The sequence below is a fragment of the Abramis brama genome, assembly GCF_963993115.1.
Source record: "Abramis brama genome assembly, chromosome: 15".
Classification (NCBI taxonomy): domain Eukaryota; kingdom Metazoa; phylum Chordata; class Actinopteri; order Cypriniformes; family Leuciscidae; genus Abramis; species Abramis brama.
Window position 1 is genome coordinate 15995003 of NC_139977.1, and position 27874 is coordinate 16022876.

General features: G+C 37.2%; 3 protein-coding genes across 3 annotated transcripts; 1 reads left to right on the top strand and 2 right to left on the bottom strand.

Moving 5' to 3' along the window:
- The first annotated feature begins 1067 nt into the window (after positions 1-1067).
- rrm1 (ribonucleotide reductase M1 polypeptide) lies at positions 1068-9535 on the top strand. The gene is made up of 19 exons (XM_084136554.1): positions 1068-1274; positions 1878-1966; positions 2672-2849; positions 2947-3047; positions 3149-3208; positions 3306-3345; positions 5001-5163; positions 5311-5452; positions 5541-5624; positions 5704-5865; positions 6400-6479; positions 6558-6759; positions 6878-7027; positions 7109-7330; positions 7412-7488; positions 8398-8533; positions 8618-8713; positions 8792-8980; positions 9061-9535. The coding sequence occupies exons 1-19, from the start codon at positions 1256-1258 to the stop codon at positions 9256-9258; spliced, it is 2388 nt and encodes a 795-aa protein (XP_083992680.1). The 5' UTR covers positions 1068-1255; the 3' UTR covers positions 9259-9535.
- Positions 9536-9665: 130 nt separating this feature from the next.
- Positions 9666-23660, bottom strand: trpc2b (transient receptor potential cation channel subfamily C member 2b). The gene is made up of 14 exons (XM_084136553.1): positions 23618-23660; positions 22138-22164; positions 20522-21214; positions 19636-19845; positions 19379-19543; positions 18317-18491; positions 16718-16918; positions 16463-16625; positions 16279-16371; positions 15863-16055; positions 15651-15778; positions 14407-14482; positions 14189-14309; positions 9666-11772 (listed from the first exon to the last, which is right to left on the bottom strand). Exons 2-14 carry the CDS (start codon positions 22150-22152, stop codon positions 10928-10930), a joined length of 3078 nt encoding a protein of 1025 aa, XP_083992679.1. The 5' UTR covers positions 22153-22164; positions 23618-23660; the 3' UTR covers positions 9666-10927.
- xndc1 (xrcc1 N-terminal domain containing 1) lies at positions 22469-27766 on the bottom strand. The gene is made up of 9 exons (XM_084136555.1): positions 27670-27766; positions 27191-27332; positions 26948-27103; positions 26370-26542; positions 26167-26249; positions 25907-26073; positions 25745-25811; positions 24015-24190; positions 22469-23916 (listed from the first exon to the last, which is right to left on the bottom strand). Exons 1-9 carry the CDS (start codon positions 27727-27729, stop codon positions 23678-23680), a joined length of 1263 nt encoding a protein of 420 aa, XP_083992681.1. The 5' UTR covers positions 27730-27766; the 3' UTR covers positions 22469-23677.
- Between the last annotated feature and the right edge of the window lie 108 nt (positions 27767-27874).

Below are 27874 nucleotides of genomic sequence, written 5' to 3' on the forward strand. Positions count from 1 at the left end.
CCATTATTTTAACAAATGTTTGTAAATGTTTTATACACATGTGGTAATGGGTCTGATTGAAATGCCTGAACTAATAACTAAGAGGTGTGTCCCAGTTATTTTATCCATATATGTATTTTGTTCTGTACAGAATCAAAATACTTTCTTTCAGACATATATTCAAGCAACCAGTGTACCCCACTGGACAACAGTTGTATTGACAGCATGTTCATTCATTCCCTCTGTATTAATATAGTGGGTGTCTTATTAAAGGCGGCATGAAATGGAAGTTGCGATCTATTAAAACATATCTGTGTGAAACAGCTTCTCCAACTAGAAAAAAAAAAAAATGTATGACGGGACTTGATTTTGTCCATCGGGAATTATTTAATTGTTGGATCGATGTGGTTTGCTATTGCTGTGATGTCATGTGAGTGACGGGTTGTCCCGCCCTCGTGCCATCAGAGAAAAGATAACGCTGCAAGGAGAGGAAGTTATTTTGATTAAAGATTACGAGGGAACTTTAAATTTAAATTTTAAATATGATTTGCGTGGATAAATAATTTATATTAAATACTGCAATATTCCATAAAAACTGTTGTTGTTTTTTTAAACGGGGGAATGAAACCGAATAGTTTTATTCAATTACATTTACAAGGGAAAACAATATTCCTACTCTTACAATTTCATGTAGGCTTAAAAGTACATATTTCATAATGCCTTAAATCTTTCCTCAATAATTAAAAAATAAAATACTAAAGTGAGGAGACAATAGTATACTTTTAAATACTTAAGGCTAATTAAATATGTATACCTTTTTAAGAAGTATTTCTGCTAGCTATTTAGACTTTTAAATTAGTAACATTTTTGAGTATCTGTACTTTAACTTAAGTACAATGTACATTTTAAACATCTGTATGTAGGTATTTTCAGCTGGTAAATAAAAATATGATGTTTCATATTTGTATCGATACTTTTTTTATATAAGCTAACGATAATAATGTTACATCACTCTTGTCTTTTCCGTTGTCTAATAAATTTGATGACGACGAAGAAGAAGGAGCGAAAGCCCATTGGCTAAGATTCTTGTTCCGGAAGGGGACGAAGAACGTTCTGGCGGGTTATTGTTTCGCGCTCAGCACTTGTTCATAACAACTGTCTGTAGGAGCAGCTGAGAGGCCGACCAGCAGAACCAACACTTTATCCACAAGTAACAGCTACTATTTGTGTATTATTTCTTTTTTTGGGGCTGTGCTCTCTACCAGAGACCTTAATCATGCACGTGATCAAGCGAGGTAAAGTCCCACTCATCCTTCAAGTACCTGTTCATTTGCAATATAGTAAAAAAATTAAAATTTAAATGCTAATATAAGTGTAACTACTATTTCTGTATTGTTCTTATCAAAACTACAATGATGGCAAGTCTGCAAAACAAACATTTATTGACCTTAATCGTGTTTCAATGTCTACACGTAAAGAGAAGAATGTAAATCTGTTGAGTTCATTTGAAGTATTGTATAAGGTCGCAGAATTATTTGCTGTGTGTTATTATATTGACTTTTCCAAATACATAACTTAATCTTTGAGAATATGTGCTTATATTAGCAGCCGACTAACGTTAGCTGTTCTCTTTGTTAACTCAAAGTTGGCGCCAACCGCTTTATTAACTAACTTAGGTCATAACTTGTAATACTAAAAATACATATATCGTCAAGTTACTGGTTATAATAGCTTAAAGTTGTTATGCCACACTCACGATCAGCATATTTTATGCACATTTCATGTCTTTATTTTCAGTTCATATCATGTCCGTGTATTCTTAATTATGGGTGTTATTATATTTGACTTAATATTTTAAATGGGTAATTTTTATTTATCTGATGTTTTTGTTGTCTCAGATGGGCGCCAGGAGCGTGTTATGTTCGACAAAATCACATCACGCATCCAGAAACTTTGCTATGGACTCAACTCTGAATTTGTTGATCCTGTAAGTTATGAAAATGCTTCAGAACATCTTAAGTTTGACACCCTTTCCACGGTCAACCATTGCCTAGTCCAGGGGTTTTCAATCTTTTAGATGCCGCGGCCCCCAAATATGATTTTCCCTGTGCAAGGACCTCTCCCCCCCCCCCCCCCCCCCCCCATCCCATCCCATCCCATCCCATCCAATTTGAAAACCCCTGGCCTAGTCACATAATACAATTTCCCCCGGTTTCACAGACGAGGCTTAAGCCTAATCCTGGACTAAAATGCATGTTTGAGCTGTCTTAACTGAAAGCAACTTGCACTGACATATCTTAAAATATGTCAGTATCATTGTTTTGTCTCAAGATGCTCACCAGTAATGTTTTTCTAAGGCACGTTTATAAATGCTACTTGGATGACCTAATTAAACTGAGACCTAATTCTGGCTTAATCTAAGCCCTGTCTGTGAAACCAGGCCTTAGTCATTCATCAAACATTATGTTCATAACAGGCCACTTCCAACTTCTGTTATAATAGCCAACGCCCTAGTAAAATGTAATCAGTCTGTACTGGCCACCCTCAAACATACTGCTTAGAAACTTGCATAACATCCTGTTCTCTCTAGGTCTTCCATATGGACCTGTATTAAGTCATTTCATTAAAGAAGCATCTTCCAAGAATCCAAATGTAAAGCTCTGACCCTAAGTCGCATGGTTTTGCTTTGCAGACTCAGATCACAATGAAGGTGATTCAGGGCCTTTACAGCGGCGTGACCACAGTAGAGCTGGACACCCTGGCTGCTGAGATCACTGCCACCCTCACCACCAAACACCCTGACTATGCCATCCTAGCAGCCCGCATTGCTGTGTCCAACCTGCACAAAGAAACTAAGAAGGTCTTCAGTGGTGAGTGGCCATGTATCACCCGTTTCATGTCAGTGTGACACTTTACAATCTATAATGAATTAATGCCTTTAATTTGCTTGCTTGCCTCCAATCATAGATGTTATGGAGGACCTCTACAACTATGTGAATCCCCTGAACAACCGCCACTCACCTATGATTTCAAAAGAAACCCTTGATATTGTTTTGGCCAACAAAGATGTATGATATGCATGTTTCTCTCTTCTTTTTTTTTTCTCCCCACAAAGTCACATTTTGGGTTAAGTATTTGTAATTAATGTGTTTTTTCCTTATTTCCATAGCGCCTCAACTCAGCCATCATATTTGACCGAGATTTCTCTTACAACTTCTTTGGCTTTAAGGTAATTCTGAAATGAGAGAATATGTAAAAAATATACACTAATGCTTGCCTGAAAGTCATTTTGTGGTGTTAATCTCATTCTTTAACATTTCTTTTAGACATTGGAGCGCTCGTATCTGCTGAAGATCAATGGAAAGGGTTAGTTAAATGAAATCCACTGTATGCAAATAAAAGGTCAAATGGTTACAGGAAATGGAGAAGTAGGGCTGTGACGGTGGCAGGGTTTTTTTACCACCGCGGTGGTAATGGACCAACTACTGGCAGTGGTTGGGGGGGGGGGGGGGGTGGATATATATATATATATATATATATATATATATATATATATATATATATATATATATATATATATTCGAGGGCTTGGAGCCAGAGGGGCGTAAGTGGCTTTTGACAAACTTTACAGGAGAGACAAAACAAAATTTTGACCACACTTCAATCACCTGTATTATTAACCTTAAACCACAAACATTGTAACCACAGGCATACTTACATGAATGAGTATTTAAGTAATAAACTTATGGCATATTAACACAATGAACATGTTCTAAAACATTTTAAAATCAAAAAAATATGGCAAAAACGTCAGATATGCCTTTTTGGCACAAAACATTTCCAAGTCTTCTATGGACATATTGGGCGTATCTGCTGAACAATGCTGAAAATAATTGGTCAAAAGGGGAATTGATTGAACATATAACACTTAAACAAGTAATTCATTTTCATTTAACTCATTAATTAATTAATTTTTAATTTCACTTTTCCATTCTGGGCATCTGCTGAACAGTACAGACTGCAATAAAAGTCACTGAACTTGCTAAACACACTTCTGATTGGCAATTCATGAGTTGTTCAATTTATTTCATTACATTCATTAATTTTTTTTTCAAATACTCTATACAATTGTCAGTTCTCTCATGTTCTTTTTACTCATTTCACTTTTCTTTTTTGTTCAACCATTTCAATTACTCTGTGAGTCTATTCATTGACAACATCCAAAGAATCATGTCGCGTCTTATTTGCTTTTCTGTTCACTAGTTTTAGTTCTACTCACTGTCCACTGTCAGAGCATTGTAGAACTCGTATGTGTGAGGAATACCCTCACCTACATGTATTTTTCAGAGCCAGAAGGGCGTAAGTGTGGACTTGCGCCCTTCTGGCTCCAAACATTACTCACACTTTTGTGTTAGGTCTTTTATTGTTTTGTTGTTTTATTCAATACAGTTTGATCTCAGATAGGTATATTTGGCACCATTGGATAGAGCTCATCGAGACCTTTATTTTGATATCAATAACTCATATTCGCCCAAAATGCCACTTACGCCCCTCTGGATCCAAGCCTCCGCTCTATATATATATATACTTCCGTCAGAGAAACAATGCACTACAGGCTTAAATATATGGGCTTGTGTACCTCTCTCATTCTGCATGAATCCAGATGTTTCTGTGGCTGCGATGTAACATTTAATTGCTAACCTATTATTTCTTTTGTAAACAAAGCTTTGTGCTTCACTTGTGTCATAATGGTCACGTAAAACAGCATTCACATACTGAAAAAGTGTTTTGGTGTATCAAAGCTGGTGCTACTTGGCCACCATGTTGCAGTTGTCAAATTTACCGGCACAGCCCTAATGGAGAGAACAGGAAAAAATAGAAAACCATAAAGAAAAGACCAAAATAAGAAGTGGTAGATTGCATTTTTTAAATGAAGGAAGTGAAAGTGAGGTGAAGAAGAACAAAGAGACTGACCTGAATGGGAAACGTTCCTGTGACACCGTGACTGCTTCTGTTTTCAGTCGCTGAGCGCCCACAGCACATGCTGATGAGAGTGTCCGTGGGCATCCATAAGGAGGACATTGCAGCAGCTATTGAAACCTACAACCTGCTGTCTGAGAAGTGGTTCACTCATGCTTCTCCTACACTCTTTAACGCTGGCACCAACCGGCCACAGCTCTCCAGGTGAGCGCCAGAAAAACCTAGTCACTATACAGCAAACAGACACAAGGGGGCAGTTTTTCAAAACAAATGTTTTCCTATTTACTGTTTGCAAAGTCCGTAGACTACTGTATGCGTAATACAAGCAACTTCCTTTTGTCAAATGTCTAGTTGCTTCCTGCTTGCTATGAAAGATGACAGTATTGAGGGGATCTATGACACACTGAAGCAGTGTGCCCTCATCTCTAAGTCTGCCGGAGGTATCGGGGTGGCAGTGAGCTGCATTAGAGCCACTGGCAGCTACATCGCAGGGGTGAGCTTTCTTCATCCTCTGCTTTAGATTCATTCCCATGGTACTTTCAAATTAAGCAGTTGGGTTTAATTAATGTCTTGTCATTTAGACAAATGGCAACTCAAATGGCCTGGTTCCTATGCTTCGTGTCTACAACAACACAGCTCGCTATGTGGACCAAGGAGGAAATAAGGTAAGGCGTTTTACGTGTGATATTTAAGGGGGGTTAAGTTTGGCTTGAATTACTGACATTTTCTGTCCTCCTCGCTCAGAGACCAGGAGCTTTTGCCATGTACCTGGAGCCCTGGCATGCTGACATTTTTGACTTCCTAGAGCTCAAAAAGAATACTGGAAAAGAGGAACAGAGAGCTAGAGATCTGTTTTACGCCCTCTGGATCCCTGATCTGTTCATGAAGAGAGTGGAAACCAATGGGGTGAGCATTTATTTAAACTTAAATAAATTATTTGATATGTCTAAATAAATTATTTGATATGTCTAAAACATCAGATGTCTTCATATATCTTTCTATTCATCAAAGAATCCTGGGGAAAAAAATGGTTTCCACTAATATTAAGCAGCACAACTGTTTTCAACATTGATAAGAAGTTTCTTGACTTATGCAGCAAATTAGAATGATTTTTGAAGGATCATGTGACACTAATGATGCTAAAAAATTTGCTTTACCATCACAGAAATAAATTTGTTGAAAATCTATAAAAATAGAAAACGTTTTTTTTGTAATGCTGTAATACTTCACAATATTACTGTTTTATTGCATTTTTAATTAATAAATGCAGCCTTGGTGAACACAAGAGACTTCTTTCTAAAACATTACGAAATCTTACAGATCCCAAACTTTTGAGTGGTTGTTTATGTATACAAAACCAATATATAAACAATCCAATTTAGTTCAAATGCTTCATTTTAAGAACAAAAACTCATATGTGGCTCCTCCTATCCCATGTAGGACTGGTCTCTGATGTGCCCCAATGACTGTCCTGGGCTGGATAATTGCTGGGGAGAGGAATTTGAGAAGCTCTACACAGGGTGTGAAAATATTAATTCTACTACTGTAAAACTATGAAAGTCATTGTTTATTAATCATTAAGTGATCTTTTGTTTTAGTTATGAGCAGGAGGGCAAAGCTAAGCGTGTGGTGAAAGCTCAGCAGGTGTGGCATGCCATTATTGAGTCTCAGACAGAGACTGGCACACCCTACATGGTTTACAAGGATGCCTGCAACCGCAAGAGCAACCAGCAGAACCTGGGCACCATCAAATCCAGTAACCTGTGCACAGAGGTAGTAGAGTTCACCAGTCACGATGAGGTATGGAAGAGTGCAGAATACCTATACAAAGTATTATAATATTATAGCTTACTGTCAGTCACATGACATGTTGACTCTATTGGAAAGTGCATTCATGAAGAACCAAACTCTCTTGTAGGTGGCTGTCTGCAACCTGGCATCCATTGCACTTAACATGTACGTCACCTCAGAACGAACGTTTGACTTCAAGAAGTTGGCCTCTGTTACAAAGGTCATTGTGAGGAACCTGAACAAAATCATCGATATTAACTACTACCCAGTGAAAGAGGTGAAGTGCCGTTTATTCTGTTTTAGCCATCCTGCATTATTGTAATCGCTGCAGAGTTTGATCGTCTCTCTCAATCGACAGGCAGAGAACTCCAACATGCGCCACAGGCCCATCGGTATTGGTGTTCAGGGTCTGGCCGACACCTTCATTCTCATGCGCTTCCCCTTCGAGAGCGCAGAGGCTCAACTCCTCAACATACACATCTTTGAGACCATGTACTACGCTGCCTTGGAGTCCAGCTGTGAGCTGGCTGCGGAACTTGGACCGTATAAAACCTACCCTGGGTCTCCTGTGAGCAAGGGCGTAAGTTAGATGTTAGTTTAAGGAAATCTGATATTAGTTGAGATTTACAGAGCTCTAATTGTTCCTGGTGTGATTTCACAGATCCTGCAGTATGATATGTGGGAAAGGACACCTACAGACCTGTGGGACTGGGCGGCACTTAAGGAGAAGATCGCAAAGTTAGTAATTGCTCATTCATAATCCCAAAAATCCTTTAGACAACCTGGAAATGTCAGGGAATTTAAAAAACTGTCACTGGAAAATGTTTTAAATGATTCTATTTAAGTAATAATTGGAATTTATTTCAAAAAATATATATATAGAAATTTAATGCAAAGATTTTTCATGCACTGGTAAATTAAGATTTTGGGATATTTGGCTTTTCGTAATGTTATTTCAAACTTGTTTAATTTTTACAGTTTAATTCCTATCTATATTGTAAAGGTTTTACTGGTGGATTTGTTCATATATCATTTGCCTGATTTTGTTTAGTTCCTAATAAATAAATATATATTATAATATAATATAATTTTTTATTTTATTTTATTTATTTTTTTTCTGACAGTTTTTTCTCATTTATGGAATGATTGAAAAGATAAATCCAAAATCCCTTCTTTAAAATCCTTTAACTCTGTCAACAAAATGAAACTAGATTTTGAACCTAGCTTAATCCAATGTTCAGATTTTTGTTCAGGAAATGAATACAAATGAGTGCATGTTTAATTAGATAATGCCACTATACTGCGGAGATAGCGAGTCAGCATCGTCAATATTTCGTCAATATTTATAATTAATAAACACTTAAAATATCTCCTTGCTGTTTTTTCCCGACATATTCATAATAATCATTACTTTTGCTGGTGCTTTGTGGGCAAGATTTATGTGGAATAGGCTATATTACACCTGTATATTAAACGCTCATTTTGTTTTAGTATTTAATGAATTAAATTGATATAAATGTGTGATTAGTCGATTAATGGCTTGCATGAATGTCTAGTCGACTAGAAAAATCTTAGTCGGGGGCAGCCCTAATATTTATAAATCTAGATATATAGATATGCACATTTATTGTTTTTTTTTCTCCCTAGGCATGGTGTGCGTAACAGTCTGCTGCTGTCTCCCATGCCCACTGCTTCCACAGCTCAGATCCTGGGCAACAATGAGTCAATCGAGGCCTACACCAGCAACATCTACACACGCAGAGTTCTGTCTGGAGAGTTTCAGGTGGGCTTGACGTTACAGTGAACGTTTGCAAGAAAAACTGATGTCTTTGTACATCATTAACTAATGGGTTTCGTTTACCTCTAGATCGTGAACCCACATCTTCTCAAAGACCTCACAGAAAGAGGACTCTGGGACGAGGAAATGAAAAACCAGCTAATTGCTCAGAACGGATCCATCCAGGTTAGTTGGCATTTCCGATTCAGATTACTTTTTTGTTTTTCGCTTTGTATCACTTTCTAAATGTCCTCCTTTTTGCAGAGCATTCCCACAATACCAGATGACCTGAAGGAGCTGTATAAGACGGTGTGGGAGATCTCTCAAAAGACCATCATAAAGATGGCTGCAGATCGAGGAGCCTACATTGACCAGAGCCAGTCCCTCAACATTCACATTGCTGAACCCAACTATGGCAAACTGACCAGCATGCACTTCTACGGCTGGAAGCAGGTAAACTAGATAATTCATGAGCCTTGGAAGTTTAAGAATTAGAGTTGATAGATAAATAGTACGTCTACTTCTCTCCACAGGGTCTTAAAACAGGCATGTACTACCTGAGAACTAAACCAGCTGCCAACCCCATCCAGTTCACTCTGAACAAAGAGAAACTGAAGGAGACGCAGAAAAGTGCGAGCAGTGAGGAGGAAGCCAGAGAAAGAGAACGCAACATAGCCGCTATGGTGTGCTCGCTGGAGAACCGGGACGAGTGTCTGATGTGCGGCTCATAAACTGAACTCCTCTGCTGTCAGCGAGGATCATTAGCATGGTTAACTATTTGCCTCTTGTACAGTATTAAACCTTTTATAATGGGCATAGAGAATAATAATATTATACTTTTCCAGCGGTGTACAATAACAATAAAGAATTTTGGTAAGAGCAAACTTTGTTCAGATTTATGAAGAGGTTTTGGAGCCATTTTGAATATGATCCTGGTCATTTATAGTGTAATGTTTTTGGAAGGGTACGTTTGGTTTAGCTTTGATAAAATAAAATGCTGAAAAGGTCTTTGAGATTTTTTTTTTTTTTTTTTTACATACATTTGAACTCTAGTTGATGATTTTGTTGGCTGATGTAATTCCACCAGCATAACCCTTTGTGAAGTAACTGGTCATGTATTCGTATGGTTATGGGAACAGGTGTGACGTTCCAGTAGAGGTGCTTGGGGAGGGTCTGAGGCTGCAGGTGACTGGGTAATGAATAGTCATGGAGGCCTCATGGGATGAAGCAGCTGTGTCACAAACAGCAGGTGTTGAACAAGCTGCAACATGTGCATGAGGTCTCTGGGGTTAGAAATGTGTTCTCGTGCACCTCTCGAACCATGGCTGCATGTACGTATTAAGGGTTTTGAGATTCATTTACATACATTTATATTAAAGCGATTACTGTACTTCAAGGGAGATAGAACACTGCACATTTATTGTTTATTTTAATGACAGAAATAAAATAAAATATTTTAATTTCAAAGACTAAGAAGCCAGAATGCCTCTCAGAGTACATTATATATACAGTATATATATATCCAGTGGCCCCCCAAAAAATGTCACTTAAAAAACATTACTGTTTAAAAGTTTGAGGTCATTGTGAGTTTTGAAGTCTCTTATGCTCACCAAGATTGCATTTATAAAAATAAAATAAAAAAAAACATTAAAAACAGTAATGCTACAATTTAAAAGAATGGTTTTCTATTTCAATATATTTTAAAATGTCATTTATTATTGTGCTGGCAATTACTCCAGTCTTCAGTGTCACATGATCCTTCAGAAATCATTCTAATATGCTGATTTGAGGCTCAAGAAACATTTCTTATTATGATCAGTGATGAAAACAGTTGTGCTGCTTAATATTTTTGGGGAAACATACTTTTTCCAGGATTCTTTGATGGACAGAAAGTTGTAATATATTTATGTAAAATGATGTTTGTGTAACGTTGCAATTGATTTTACTGTCGCTTTTGATCAATTTAATGCATCATTGCTGACTAAATGTATACATTTCTTTAAAAAAAAAAATCTTGCAGACCCCAAACTTTTGAACAGTACTGCAGAACAAGTGAAACAAACTTTAAAATGATAAAAAAAAAAAATAGTTTTGTTCTAAACTAAAAGTACTTCCTGGCTGTAAAATGAATATGTTAATAGATAATGTGAAGAACTACACCTGTGTGAACGGACTAAAGTTACTTTTGAGAAAAGCTAAACGCACTAGCATAAATTGTTTTCAAATGTAACCCTAACATTAAGACATTTTCAGTGACAAATGTGTCCAAATACTTTCTGTTGCCACTGTAACAAAGCATTTTATTATCTTAAAAAAACTGAAACAATGCTTTCAAACTAGGTTTACGGCTCTCACAAGCTAGTTGTTTTGAACTAATCTTAGAAAAACCGATTGCCGTCATTAAGGGCTACTAGTTGAGGGTTCAAATTCTTGAGAACCAAAACCAGTGTCTTGTGAGTCGTCGCTGCCGGTTGGAGATGAAGCTTTGTTTCCACTGAAAGTGAAATTCTTCTCTAGCTTTTCCTCAATCCTCTTTGCTAAAAGACTCACTAGGCTTGTCTGGCTCATGTCAAACTTAATGCCCTCATTGACGACTTCAACTACATCCACATTAATATCTTCTGTTGTTCCATTGTTTTCCTCAACCTCTCCATTTTCCTCTGTCTCAGCTTCATTTAGATCTGATCCTCCTGTTGCCTCATCTGTATTCAATTCCTCTATATTATCTTTGGCTTTCTCTGTCATCGCCTCATCTTCTCTTTTTCCACTGGCTTCACTCTCTACGTCTGAAAGGGACTCTACATCTATGACTGTCTCACTTGTATTCTCTGTATCTGTATTCTTCTCAGCACCCTCTTCCTCCTCCATGCTAATCTCGATGACCTCATCAATTCCTGTCTCACTGCTTTGCTCTTCATTTGACTTCCCGTCTGCCTCTGTGTCAGTGGTCGGTGACTCCTGCACGTCTACAGTCTCTTCACGCTTCTCTTCTACAGTCTCCGCTTGTTCTTCATGGTGTAATGGTGCATAGTGTTCCTCATGCATAGGAGCAGTCTTTCTCTCGTCGCTGTTGAAGCCCTTGAAGTTGTTTTTGGCTCCGATGATGTACTTCCCCAGGAAAGAAGAGCCTCCTGACGGGTCCGCTTTGGTGCTGTCTGAGTCAAACATGTCCGTGTGAATCTGTTTCATTTCTGAGTGTAGCTGGCTGATCACTTTACTCAGCTCTGTGATCCTGTTCCCAACATCTACAAGAAAGACATTCCAGATCATTTCAGCATTTTCAATGCATGGCCTCAGCAAACTTCCAAAGGGGCCTCAAGATTACTTAAAATAAAACAAAAAACACATTAAAAACTTACAGAGAGCAGATTTATTTCCTGTGTTAATGTGTTTCCTGTTTCGGGGTCATGTCGGAATTACCGTGATTATTAGATTCCAACTTTGTAAATACGTTCACATCTTTGTACAGCTCATATTTACTGTTTCTAAACTGAATCTTTTGAGAGCTTCGTACCACCTGACGCCTGCAATATAATGCGTAAATACTCAAACTAGTGGCCGTTTTACCTGTAAAACATAGTTCATTAATTATCTCCTAATATTTCTGTTTAATAACTATTATTGACTATTCTTAAAGGGATACTTCACCGATTAGCATTAAGCTTTGTATCAGTAGAAACCTGGTAGTATTTTCGAATGACCGTGCTTCCCTCCCTCATTTCCCCCTGAGACGAGAGATTTCTGTATTTGTGTCTGGAAAAAAACTTTCTTTTTTGGCCAGAGGCTAGAGTCTACAGCCAGTAGTAGGAGCTTGTTCCGCATGTTTTCAACTCGCCCATAGGGGGTGGGATCTCACGATAAAACGGCGTCTTTTCAGTTTCGAGTCAACTAGTAGCCTAGTTGTATCATTTCTTCTGATACTGCCCTCTGTAACCGGTAGGCGTGGCTTGGGAGTGGCCTCGTTGGGCAGCGAAGCAAGTGCATTCTGGGAGTTGTTGTCTTTCATCCACATGAGCCAAAAATACATTTTCTGGCTTTTCTCAGTCTAGAAGGCACCAACTTCTAAAATAATTTCACATTTCTACTATATCTATAAATGACCCAATTTAAATACACATTCATCTTTCCAGAGGTGGAATATCCCTTTAATGTCTTAGTAATGCAAAATGAATATATAAATAAACGAAAGACATACAATGCAGTTTAACGTAGCTAGCACAGAGTAACTATAATAACTAATCCATAAAGTCCTGGGCCCGTATTCATAAAGATTCTAAGAATCCTCTCAGAAAACTCTTAATTTAGCTTAAAAACTTTTACGTAGGAGTCTTAGCTTAAGAGCAATTCGGGACCGATCTGAGAGCAACTCTGAGTAAGGAAAAGACAAAACTTTTATCTTAGTGAGGAGGCGGGGTTGACCCCGTTGCCATGTATGACACTATCTTTTGACGACTGTGATTGGTTGGTTGACCAAGAAGGAAAAAAAGAGTGATTTTAAGTATAGGGTCTATTCTAAGCCTTCACTTTGAAATTACATGCGTGATTTTTCCTATTTGACCGTTCACACACACACACACACACACACACACATTATATATGTGTATATAAATCCTTTTTTTTTTTTTTACCATGCTGTTAATTTCCTATAAGGTATTTGATTGGCTTAGAATGATAAAAATTGTTCCACTCTTTCCAATTACACTGATTACTGGCATGTCTATTTAAGTGGTGGTTTGAATGTTGGTTTTAATGTATCAAACATGGAATTTTCCCAGTTGCCAAATATCGTAATGTAGTGATTACTTTCATTTCTGGCGCTATGGCATTTCTGCGCTGTGTCGGAGATGTTAGCGTGTCTCTAATAAGATCAGTCACAAACATGATCCCTGCACGATCTAATATATAGCTTCTTATTAACTCACTGTCATCCATTGTCTGCAACACATTTCTTCTCCCTCTATGTCTTTCTGTCATTTTCTCCTCTGCTAAAGAAACTCTTAAGCCTCTTAAAAGTCCTCATCCGTGCTCCTAACAATTTTGAACTTAAGACCTCTTTTAAGGGTTAAGATGCTTCCTGAATTACTTTTTTCTTTACTAGGATTTTTTCTTCAATTTTAAGAGTAAACGCCCACATTTCTAAGAATTTTCTTAGAATTTTGTCACTAGGAGCTACTCTTTGCATTAAGATTCTTTATGAATACGGGCCCTGTTCACAAATTCACGTTTTTTGTAGTGTACACGGAGATGATAACAGTATCATTTTCAGGAACTTGCACTTTTAAACCCATTTTCGAAAAGTTTGCATTTTCAGGCCTCCAAAATGCTGTTGTCGTGTAAATGAACGGCCAAAACGCATAAAATGTTTTCCATTTTTAGTTGAAAATGGTGTTGTGTAAACGGCCCCTTAGTCAGTTGTAGTTGGTACTGGGGGAGGGGCATGCTTATTCTAGAGAGCAATTGATTGGATCAAAAAACTGCATGGCCCTGCGGTCAAGATGAATTATCAATATATGGAGAAGTTGGTACATTAAAAATGTGTGCTAAAAGTACATTTTACAAGTACACTAGCATAGAGACAACTAACAGACTAAACTAATCCGATCCAGTGGATGGGGTCTATAACAAAACATGATGAACAGATTTAAAAACACCTTGTCTTACCTTTGCGTTTGGCTTCTTCAAACTCTCTCCTGGCAGATTCGATATAGCGCTGAACCAGAGCACGAATGACCTGCTGTCTGTAGGGAATCCGGGTCTCCCCTGAGCCCGCGTCAGGGGGCGTCTTCAGTGTTGCATTTCAAACAAAGCAAATGGAAGCTTGGGTTTTATTCAACATGCTGCACAGTAATGTATTTTCTAATCTTGAAAGAAAAGTGTACCATAGACGTGAGTGGAGGGTAGTCTTGAGTAGAGTTACAGTTGAAGCAGCAGCAGCAGATCCGTCTGAAAATTCCTCTTAAATATAAAGGGAAAAAACACCAGGATTAAAATGTTTAATATTTTCCCTTTTACGATTTGTTTAAAATAAACACTTAAAAAGTGCCACTTGAAAATAAAATAATGGAATAAAATATCAATTTGTTTAAAATACACACTTAAAAAAGTGATTAGCATTAAGCTTTGTATCAGTAGAAACCCGGTTTCTTCCCTCCCTCATTTCCCCCTGAGACGAGAGATTTCTGTATTTGTGTCTGGAAAAAAACATTCTTTTTTGGCCAGAGGCTAGAGTCTACAGCCAGTAGTAGGAGCTTGTTCCGCATGTTTTCACCCCGCCCATAGGGGGTGGGATCTCACGATAAAACGGCATCTTTTCAATTTCGAGTCAACTAGTAGCCTAGTTGTATCATTTCTTCTGATACTGCCCTCTGTAACCGGTAGGCGTGGCTTGGGAGTGTCCTTGTAGGGCAGCGAAGCAAGTGCATTCTGGGAGTTGTTGTCTTTCATCCACATGAGCCAAAAATACATTTTCTGGCTTTTCTCAGTCTAGAAGGCACCAACTTCTAAAATAATTTCAATAATTTAAAAAAGTGCCACTTAAAAAAAAAAAAAAGGAATAAATTATCAGTTTATTAATTTATCATTTAAAAAATGCAAATAAATCTATCACTTGACTAATAAATAGTGGCATTTAAAAAGCCATTTATTTAAAGAATGGTTTACAAGTTAAATGTAACAATTAATTAATCACTTTTTTTCCCCAAAATTTGACATACTGTAAATAGCTATGTTTAAATAACGTATTTTAAATTTAGTTATATATAATAATAAATAATGCATTAAAAAACTTTTCAAAACCTTTTCAAATTAGCAGATAGCTGTTGATTTAATTGTATTTTACATGTAGTTATATATAATAATAATAATAAATAGTACATTAATAAATCACTTTTTAAAATGATGAATAAATAGACATATTTCAAAGTTTATTTAATGCATTTTATGTTTTTTTTCTTTTTTTTAAATGAAACTAAAAAATAATACATTAAATCCTTTTAGATGCAACTTTTATATATATATATATTTTTTTTTTCTATATATCTACTTGTGCTGATTCTTTTATGTTATTTTTAAAAATACTCCTAGTCCTTAATAATGGACTCAATCAAATAAGAAAATGAGCAACCTTAAAAGATAGAAAGCGGCCTTTGGAGAGGGGATGATGTTGAAGGGGACAGGCATAGTCAGTCCTTCTCTGAAGTAAGTCAGGTAGAGCTTTGAACGGGCAAATTTCCACTCTACATCAGCATCATCCTACAGGGATGAACAGTTTAAGTCAAACACCAAGCCTGCATTTTTACTGTACAGGTTACATCAGGGTCAGTTCCTCCAGTTTACCTCAATTTTCTGAAAAGAGTTGGTGATCATGGCAATGAGCATGTTTAGAAGTACAATGACAATGATCAGGGTGTAGATGCCATAAAGGATTCTGCCAACAAACTCAGCCAAAACAAACTCAGGCATGTCCACATAGGTCTGGTCGGCCATACCAAACATTGTCCAGAAGAGGAAGCTGAAGGTTTCATTTAATCTGTGAATGAAAATAGATGTGGCGTCGTTCCATTTTGAAGATTATCTCAAAATTCAGCTCATTGATTCAATTTCTGCAGCTGCTCAGAACTTGAAGCTAATGTTCATGCAAGGTTCTTTCAAAGCTATAAACAAGCATTCCTCTAATAAAGTTAAAAGAACCTTCGTTCAGTTATCTGGTATTATTAACTTCTAAGAACATATTTGTGTTAGCTGGGAAATACCTTCCAAGATTAGGGGAGATGATAAATGGGACATAGACATTGTTGATGCCACACAGGAAGGCGGTTCCAATGATCACCAAAATGAACATAAATCTGGAGAGAAAAAGAAGCATCTTGAACAAAGAGCACCAGAATGTGCTTCTCAAGATAATCAACATGACAAGGTCTTGTCGCAGCTGAATACCTCATCATGTCGTCAATCATCTTTCCAATGGAGATCTGCAGGGTACCTAGAGACTCGTGTGCTGGCAGGATGTAGGCCAAGCGAGTGAAACTCAGCATGCTGGTCACTGCAAACAGCACCTCAGCGATGAACTGGGGATCCTCCTGATGCCACTCATCACGCACTGTAAAGCCACAAATACGTTACTGCAGTAGGCCAGTCAGAAGCCAATATTGTAGGCTAAATTGTGACGCTTAATAAAGTATTTTCTCTCACAAGTGTTGTTGAAGTAGACACACTCATCCTGGTTGTCGGGTAACTGGCAGAGGAAGTGGACCTTGAGCATGATGACCACTCTCAGGGCAAATGAAGCCAGGTACATGCTGAGAACCATCACATCCAGACAGTTCCACCAGTCCAGGAAGTAAGACCTCAAGCCCTCGATCCAAACCTCCTTACACTCGAACCAGAAGAAACCTGTTTTAAATGATTAATGATTACTAAATTGTTGTTTTATAATGTTTCACGTGTAATGCTCAAATTAGACCCTGCAGCAATATAAATGCAGAACTATATTTACAAGTGAGTGTACACATCTTAATCAAAATGGTTTTCAAATATACAGTATATCAAAAAGAAAAAGATTATTTTGGGGGGAAGTCACACCACATGACATTTTACAACCTGAACTAACCTTGACTTACAGTAAAGGGATAGTTCATCCAAAAATGAAATTATGAATCATTATTAATTATTAATTACTCACCCTCGTGTCGTTCCAAACCCGTAAGACTTTCGTTCATCTTCGAAACACAAATGAAGATATTTTTATGAAATCTGAGAGATTTCTGTCCCTCCATTGACAGTCTATGCAACTACCACTTTCACACTTCAAAAGGTTCATAAAGAGATCGTAAAGAAAATTTGAAAGATAAACCGCTTGATTCATATGGATTAGTTTTCAGATATCTAGACTGTCAATGGAGGGACTCTCAGATTTCATAAAAAATATCTTCATTTGTGTTTCGAAGACAAACGAATGTCTTACAGGTTTGGAACGGCATGAGGGTGAGTAATTAATGACAGAATTGACATTTTTGAGTGAACTAACCCTTTAAAAAGATTTATTGATCTTGTCAATAATAATTTTCTTTTATGTTTCTTTTCCTGCATGTTTCTGCATGATGGTTGGACCATATGACTTTGATTTGGAGGACACAATTTAACAAATATTAATAACCAGCTTTATTCAGATTATTATTATTATTATTTTTATTGTGATATCAACAGTTGTATCTCTCTTACATTTTTTAACTTTATGCAAATGTTTGTGTTTTTTGCGCAGTCTGGTATACTTATGAATGTTAGTGTATACTCATACTTTTTATGCTATTCAGGTATATGTATTTTTTTAATTAACTTTTTTGAGTTAACTTTATTGGATTTAAAACAAAAAAAGTAAATAGAATCAGGTGTGCTACTGTCTGTCTCTGTATTTTTTCTAAGAAATGTTCAACTATAATGTGTGTGAGCTCTTCTCCTTGTTGAACTTTGATGTTTTTTGAGCTTATACACCATAGTAATTTTTATCTACAAACTTTTTCAGTATTTGGCGCGGACGTTCATCGGCCTTTCGGCTGGTTTCGCTGGTTTTAAATACAGAAATTTCAACTATGAGCATATGCTTATCATCATTGTATGTATACATTGCATTTTATTGTATTTTTTAATACATTTTGAAAAAATGTTTTGTGAACATTTCATGTGTAATGCTCAAAAAGTAAGTTGAAGATCTTGCATAAAAATGAATCTAGTACTGTATTCCAATCAATTTCTCATAAGCATTTTTCGAGAAGTGTGTTTCCTGGGACCTACCAACCACCCAGACCATGTGGAAAGAGCTGTGCAGGATGGTGTGCTGACGAGAGGCAAAGCTGTCCCGATACACCTCCATGGCAATGGATTCCCCCAGAAGCGTGATCAGGAACCACATATATGAAGCCGAATGGAGGAGGAATTTAATCACTGGGATCTTTATAGTCTTCCCCATCTGAGAAGACAAACATAAGACCACAACATGGTTTACATTTTAGTCGAAAAAGCCTGTTAGAATAGTCCTGTGATGGACTAGCCATCTGTCCAGGGTGTTTCACGGCCTTCGGCCCGAGACGCTGGGATAGAATCCAGCATCCTAGTGACCCTGTAGGACAAGCGTTTTGGAGAATGGATGGATGGATAGATGAAAGTCTCTTCACTATATTGCATCTACTCAATAAAACTAGGTAACAATTTCTCTTTAAATGACACTGGACATTAAACACTAACAGGTCTTTCACTACTCAAAAACACTTAAAAAAACACTTAAGTTGTGTCTCAAATGACGCACTATACACTTTGCACGTATACACTATGCACTTATACACTATGTACTTATGCACTATGTACTCAATCATGTAGTGTATTAATTCTATAAGGTTATTTTGTCATTCAACATTAGCATGAAGTGTCTAACATTATACACTCCATTTTTTCGGTTAATTAAGTGCATTATCCGGGTATTTAAAGTGCACTTTTTTACTTTTCTGAAGTTTCCGAGTGAACACACTCCTCGCACTATTTATTCTACAAAACGGCATAGAATGCTGCATAAGTACGTGAATTGGGTTGCACCTTTATTTTCAACATTTACTCTCTGATCCAGCCATATTCAAAACATGCTGGAAGCAAAAAATCCACTGCCCAGCTTCAGTTAATGCTACAAAAAAGATTTAGGTAGTCCGAACTCAAAAAATTCAGTAAACTTCAATTTTACATTTTTAAGTAGACTTGACACAAATACATTTAGTGGAAACAAAATGCTTTAACTCATTTTAGTTATGTAAATTTAACAAGCAGCAAAAATAATATTTTATTAGAACATTTCAATATTTGGCAAACCTTTGACTTTGGTGCGATCCAGTAGATTAGGCAAAGGATAGGCATGGTCAGGAAGATACCCAAAGACACCAGAAGCTTCCATGCCGTTCTGCTGCCCCTCCAACCTGAAAGGTTCCCACACCAGATGGAGGAGAGCACCTGCTGGCAGATGGGGTGGGCTACAAACTGCAGAACAAACAAGAAGCCAATGGTTAGCCAAATACATGGATAAACATCAATGCAGTTTTTTTCTTGCTCAGAGGTGTTAAAGCTCCTACTTGTTTTTGATTGTAGTTGACGGCAAGCCTCAAGCGAGCAAGGTTTGGAATGCCCTCCTCAAAGGCCTGCTGGTCCAGCTCGTCCTCGCTGTCCTCATCCTGATTCCCACAGCTGTTCAGGACGGTGGTGACCTCGCTTTGGTTCCGGCACATTCCAAGCAGCTCCACTGTAAATTCCTGGCACACCTGCTCGAGGCTAAGATACTGAGGCTGTATGAAGCAAAGGAGACAGTGGTTGTGAAAAATATGCCATTGTACAAATACAAGAGTGACCACTATAAAGAAAATGAAAATCTTTCAAGACACAGGTACTAATTTCTTAGAAATGTATTCTTTGTATTCATATTGGTTTCATATGGTTTTGAAAAACGTTTATATCATTTTCAAGAGAAAGTTAAAAAGTAATAACTTTAAGAATGTCATTACAAGCCTGCATTTATTTGATTAAAAAAAAATCAGAACAGTAATATTGTGAAATATTATTACAATTTAAAATAATGGTTTTCTACTTTAATATACTTTAATATATATATATATATATATATATATATATATAAAAGAGGCTTCTTTCTTCATTATGATATCAGGGCAGTTGTATCACCCTAACATTTTTAGACTTTATTCTACTTAAAAAAATATCAAAATCAATTTTAATACAGACAATTAAAGCATACACATATGCTGATCATCAAAGTCCTTTTTTAATGTATATTTGAATAAATGAATGGAAATGAGAGTCACATTATTGATCAGATTATGGAATGTTTTATATAATATATTCTAATTTGAGTTTGTAAATATTATCCATGTAGGATTTATCAACTTCTACTACAATGAAAGATATCTAGAAACCTCCTGGAAAAACACGAGCCCTGCTTTACTCAACCTTAAACTCAGGTTCCTTCATAGACAGCTTGCGGAGATCCCGGCTGAGTCGGAAGGCGCTGAGCATGGCATCTTCAGCGGTGATGGACAGGTAAGCACGGCTGGCAATACCTCGGTAGGTGTTGATACGGGACAACGAGAACTTGAGCAAATCGTATTGCCGTCCATTACTGCACTCCAGACATGCGCATGAGATTTTATGAGGCCAAGGAATTTCGTGACCTTTCTGATTGAGCATTGCTACAATTTCATACAGATCCTTCTGACAGGCCAGAGTCAATGGTGTCACTCCAGGGGCAAACTGGGAATCATCAATGGAGTGGTCAAAAATGGCCATGGCGAAAGAACGCACATCCATCTTGTTTCCCTTCTCTAGATCCAGCCGGTCCAGGAGGCGCTTGACCACACGAGGTTGGTTGGTGTCCACGGCCACCAGAAGAGCTTCGTGAATCTGCCGGAAGTCAAACTTGATCCCTTGGAGAAGGGTGTCCATGGTGTCCTCATTGCCCAGTCGGATGGACAAGTTCAGCGCTTCTCTCCATAGCCTGTCCTCGGAGTCGTCCAGCTGACGGATGATGCCGTCACCCGTCTTCAGCAGCGAAGACACCATGTTTATGTTCCTCTCTCGGATGGCACCGAGGAGCTCTGGAGGGAAGCGAAACTTCTTGTTCACAATCTCGCGCCATTGTTCTGGCTATTCAAAGGGGAGATAAAAAAAAAAACATTTTAATACATGGCAACGCTATCTGTCAAACTGAAATACGAGATTCTGTTTCACGGAGGTCTAGACATCTGTCTGTTCTTCTACTACTTCACTGCTTCAAACACTGTCAGTTTAATTTTCTAAAAACTAAAGCATTAATATGCAATGTCACATTGAATGTTCATTTAAAAAAAAAAAAAGATAAAGTGGGGTACAAATGTCCAAGAGTCCATACTGAAAATGTGGGATTTAACATCAAGTTTTAGGACTTTAGGATAGTAGTTCTCTTCCCAAAAATGGAGCTGAGACTGACCGAGGGGCCATAAGATGGCTTAAAATGATTTACTACATAAAAAATACACAAATCAAGATGCTAGTTGACATTTCTTATTTTAATTTGCTAATTTATTATTAATTTAATCAAAATGATTCTCATGATCTTGAAAATCTGAATATAGAAGGGAATTTTAAAAGTGATTTCTGGACCGGGAAAAGTCTAGAAAACGATGACTAGAGAAGTCACGTATATTTACTGGCAATGAAAAGTGTTAACCCTGAAAACATTCAGTTGTTGAAACATCTAGAATTTAATTATAGGGACATTATTATGCTGATAATAGAATTTGCAATAGAATGGGATAATTTTAATAAATTATAAAAATGTAAAATAGTATTTTTCCAATGTATATAGATATACACAAACTCATTCAAACTGCTGTATATATTTTGTATACCGTATATATAAGTTTGCATGTCATAAAAACAGTCAGGAAAATTGGTGTAAATAAAATGAGCAGATAGTCACATAACCTAAACTTCTCTATAACAGATACAATTTCCAAAGACTTTGACACATGCTTACTGAATAAACTCACAAAATAATTTCTCACAATGAACAATTATTTATTTCTTACCGTGAGGTCTTCCATCTTCAGACACACCTGGGAAATAAATATTACAGTGCGCTTGTATCAATGGATGTCTCACATGTCCACCGTATATCAAAAAAACAATCAAAGCCGCTTCAAAAGCCAGTTAGTAACGCTGTTTTATGAGGCTCTAATTCTGATCTGAAGAGAGTGATTAAGTTCACTGGTTTGCCACCACTGGAGTCAACACACGGCTGAATGATTGTGAACGAACCAAATAACAGGTATAATTCCCCGAAGGACACGGCCAATTAAAAATGCAACTGTAACACTATGTTGCATCCCATTAGAGCTCACTAAGGACTTCTAAATTTCCACTCCCCCATCAGTGCACTTCCTCCTTTCAACACCTCTGGAAACATCAGGGCTCAACAATAAGGATGGCCCCATGACACAGGGTCAGTGTGAGAGCGCTTCAGGACAGCTATTTGAAAATTAATTAGAGAAATTATTGTAATATAAATCTTTATTTATTTATTTTTATTGTAAAGTAGGTGTTCACACAAACAATCTGTATTGTAAAAAAAGTGCTATATAAATAAAGGTTACTTGACTTGGCATACTCTACCGTTTAAAAGTCTTTTTTTAATACACATTATATTGATCAAAAGTGACAGTAAAGGCATTAATAATGTTACAATTTCTTATTTCAAATAAACACTTCTTTTGAACTTTCCATTCATCAAAAAATCTTGGAAAAAAGTATTTTGGTTTCCACAAAAATATTAGGCAGGTTTCAAGCTTGATAATAATAAGAAATGTTTCTTGATCATCAAATCAGCATATTAGAATGATTTCTGAAGGATCATGTGACTCTGAAGACTGGCGTAATGATGATGAAAATTCAGTTTTGTATCACAGGAATAAATTACAGTTGAAAATATATTAAAATGTTATTTTAAATTCTAATAATATTTCACGATATTCTTTCTATTTTTTTTACTGTATTTTGATGAAGTAAATGCAGACTTGACGAGCATAAGACAGTTTATTAAAAACAATAAAACATCTAACCGACCAACATTTTTTAGCAGTAGTGTATAAATATTTATATATCAGTTTTAATCCAAAAAGATATATTTATTTTGTTGTTGAAAAAGTGAGAAAAATGACAGGGCAAATCCTAAAAAAATCTAAACTTTCTAAATGACATTTTTCACAATTATGAGAATATATTGATAATTAAAATCAATGGTTTAATTTAATATTCTAATTGATACCACAAAGAGAGTGAATGGCAGCAACAAACATATTTACAGTCCAAACATGTTTGCCAGTCAAACATCTCATACATTAAAATGTCCCCATGACACACAGTATAAACATAATGACCATTGTTATAATTGTCTCCATAAAAAACAATAAAAATACAGTCTTTTTAGGGAGGCATGCGTATTCTCCAAAACTCATAAGCCAGTAGGACACACAATGTTTACTGGCAAGGCCAGAGAAAGCAAGCGAATACCTGATTTCTATTTGCATGTTGCTATTTTGAAAAGGCTTCCGAGACCACAATGCTCTTCTCTCAGTTCAGCCACACAGTATCCCCACAGGTGCTGGCGTGCTGCTGGATACGGTCTGGGGGGAATCGGATGGAGCAAAGAGGACATGGAACCATATGCTCATCTGTGCCAGAGCCAAAAACAGAAGAGCTGCTGTGCTGTGAGATCATGACCTCTGTTTCTCTGACTTCTATGAGCTCCGCTCGATCACAATCCAGGCAGGTGGAAGCATGGAAAGGCAGATAATCGGGACTGAAGGATTCTACATGGACAAAAAGCAAAAGAAAGAAAAAAGAAGAGCTTGTGAGTAAATGATGAGCCAAAATGTCTGCCAAATGTGCATGTACACAATCACATTACCTCCACAAAGAGGACATCTGGTCTCCGGAGAGCTCTGGTGGGCAGATTCCTGTGTGTCCTGTGGGCTCTGACTGTGTCTGCTGACACTTTTGGGTGGGCTTGTTGAGGTGGGTTCATGTGCGGATGCTGCAGGTCTGGGTCTCTTCAGTGGAGTGCCACTGTTTATGAGGCTCTGCCTGAATGACCACCATTAAATACAGAATACACAGTATGGGTCTATACAAATTATAAATAGAATGGAGAATATATATATGAAGAATATACAACAGAGTCTAGAACCACTAGTGAAAAGTGTATTTTGCATTTTTCTCATTTTATAACCCCCTGTGTTGAAAATCAAGTTTTTTTTTAAGTTGTTTATGTCTATGTGGTGTTTTTAGTATGCTTTAAGACAAACCGTGTGCAAATTCATAAATCAGCACCATTGCTGAGTATTTTATCTTTAAAACTGCAGTGAACCAAAAGCAGTCTCAAAAACACGGTTTGAAATCGCTGGTGTTTCGCTGGTGTTTCTGATGTCACAAACTACCTTGTAGCCAATCACGTCACGAGGGGGCGGGCTTTAACATATCATTAACTGCACTCTGAAGCATTGAAGTCTCAAGAGAAGCCAGGTTTCCCCGGTATATTTGTTATTATAATTATGTATATGATGTATATTATCAATGTTAAGATGAACTATATTCCTTTCTTCACTATGTTCTAAGCATTTGTAAGGATACTGATTTTTAGAAGGCAACTGTCTGACATGGTTTGTGTAACATTAGCAACACATTATTAGCTGTTTGATAATGTAGTCAAGCAAAAGGCTAATCATATTAATTACCACTTTGTGTCCGACGTTGTAGAGAGCGATACATAAAACGCATTATGATTCTTATACATCGACTTGTAGACGACTCTGTATGAGTGAGTGGAGGCGGGGCTCATTTGCATATTCATGGTTCCACGTATACTAAATGAAGCAAGGGTATAGAGTTGTATTCAAGCTACATTAAGGCACAAATAAAAAAAAATTCACAGGAAAAAATATTTAAGTATACCATTTTGGTGATCAAAGACGACTTTTCAGGGATAAAAATGATTGACTAGAGGGGGACTTTAAGAAATTTTCCTTGCAAATTACATAATCAGCATAACAATGAGTGAAAAAAATCTTCATTTAAGAATGCCTTAATATTTGGTACATCTTTTGTTTTAATGACATAAGCACTAGAGATGCATAACCTCCATAAATCTGTGTCAAACCTGATGATCATGTTCTTCTTCATGATTTGAGATTTTCCCAAGAGCATCTTGTGCTTCAGTGGAAGAACTGTTTTCTATTTTAACATATTTTAAAAAGTAATTTATTCCTGTTGAATTTTCAGCATCATTACTCCAGTATTCAGTGTCACATGATCCTTCAGAAATCATTCTAATATGCTGATTTGCTGCTCAAGAAACATTTCTTATTATTAGCAATGTTGAAAACAGTTGTACTGCTTAATATTTTTGTGGAAACCCTCATACATGTTTTTCCGGATACTTTGTTGAATACAAAATTGAAAATAACAGCATTTATTTGGATTTGAAATCATTTGTAACATTATTAATGTCACTTTTGGTCATTTTAATGCACCCTTGCTGAATAAAAGTATACATTTATTAAAAACAAAAATGAAAAAATGCAAAAGACCACAATTTATTTGTCCTTCATATTTTACCAGTACTTTTTTCTCAATGCATACCGTGCCTTAGACTTCCTCCTTTGCTCTTGAGGGGTCCTCGTTTGGTCAGTGGAAGTCCTAAATTCACCTGATTGTAGCCGTATAGACAGAAATAACATTTACTTGATCCACTGAAAGCATTCTTTATTTTTGCTTTGTCTGAGAGGAGGCCAAATAACTTGCCTGGTGGGGTTTTCGTATTATCGCCTCGCTGAGGTGTTGTGCTGGATGTGGTACTGCATGGGGATGTTGACAAAGAGCGTCTGTTAGAGTGGGCGGCTATGACCATGCGCTCTGCCCGACTCAAACTCCCAGCATTCCTTTGGCTTTGGGCATCTGAGGAGTCATTCCTGTAAGAGAGAGTACAGAGTGCCTTCTGACTATCATGTAACTACAAATCTAGTTTTGAAATGAAGTGTAAGTGTCACATTCAATACACACACCCTGTGATTCGCCCAAAAAACGTGTTTTGGATAGCTGGACTGGAAAGCCACTCCATCACGGATGTCATCTTTTCTGGCGTGCGCTGTGAAACGCAATTCATTACAATTGAACCCAATTGTAATGGCTGCTATGACACTGGATATATAAGAAAATGCTAATTTGTTTAAACACAAGGTGATAAAACGTTCATGAATCCTCTCACCATATTTTCTTCAGCAATATCTTCATGTTGCACTGAGGGACCTTCAGCCTCGTCTTCCATGGTGCGGATGCGCAGAAAGGACAGACCAAACTGCAAACGTTTGTTGAAAGGTTGAGTGCAGGAGACTCGCAGTCTGTCCCAGCTCTCCTTTGCAGCCTGAGGGAGAAAATCAGCTGGACATGGAGACATTTAAGACATTATCTTAATCTTTCAGTGTCAATGAACATAGTTAAATCTTATGCACTTGCATACAGTTCACAAATGTAACCCTCTGGTGGTCTTCTTCAGTCATTTTACACCAAACAACTTTATGTTTTGAATTTTTTACTTAATCGAAATGGAATGAAACTTGGTGACTTTTGTGGTGCTTGCTATATGAACACAAAAGAAAATTGCGGACATGTTTAAAATCATTTCATGATGGACCATTAAATCAAAATTCATCCTTTTTTTTACATTTATTTAATTATAAAATGCTGCGCTTATTGTCTTTGTTCTGTTTCGTCCACCGAGGATTACAATGGTGACCCCCTAAGTGAGAAATACCAGGGAAATATAGGGATTTGTAGTCATTTTACCTTTTTTAAACATGCGCACATTTTGGCGGCCAATGCCCTGTTTCGAGTCCGCTGGACTCATGAGGGTTGCAGTGGGTAGCAGGGTGACATAGGGATGGTCTAATGACCAGGAGGAGCGGCCAACATCAAACTGAATGAACGCAGAGCCACAGTTGCCTTTACAAACAAACAGGAAGACCATGAATATTAATGTCAAGAACACATATCAGATTATAGTGGAAGATTTTCTGTTAACAAACACACCAACATCAATGAATCCTATAGCAGAGGCTCGCTCCATCTGTAATTCCACCCTCAGCACTCCACTGCGGTCCTGGACGCTGCACAACCAGGGCCTGCTGCTGTCACTGCCATCACACAGATTATCCACTCCATTCTTACTATCCTGCAATTCAGTCATGTAAGAGAGAACCTTATTACTTTAATAACTTGCATTACTCATTATTACATACATAACAATTAATTAATAACATGCAATAGCATGCTTATAAAAGAGTAGAAATTAAATAATTTTGATTCATATGTATTTTTTAATCTCTGTATTTTCACTGGACAGCTGCGTGATTACTAGTTTAACTTATATAAAATTATTTGAATCTGTATGAACTCTTCCTCATTACGTGATATTGTTCATGACAGTTATTATAAAATGCTAGACAGTATTACAAGTACTTATTAATTGCTGTCTCGCCGTATACATGAAAGTTCGACCAGATATTTACCTGTGATGTAAAAGAGACGATATGTTTTATTTTGATGGGAGCCATCGCAAAAACAAGCATTCAACGTGACACAGCGTACGTCATCACGTATTCGTTTTTCCCGCCTGAACTCAAAATAACTCCGCCCACAGCGTCACCGCCCTCGTCCGGTTCAGCCAAAACATCAGACGATGCCCTCTCGTGGCCTTTATATTTTTTAATGATT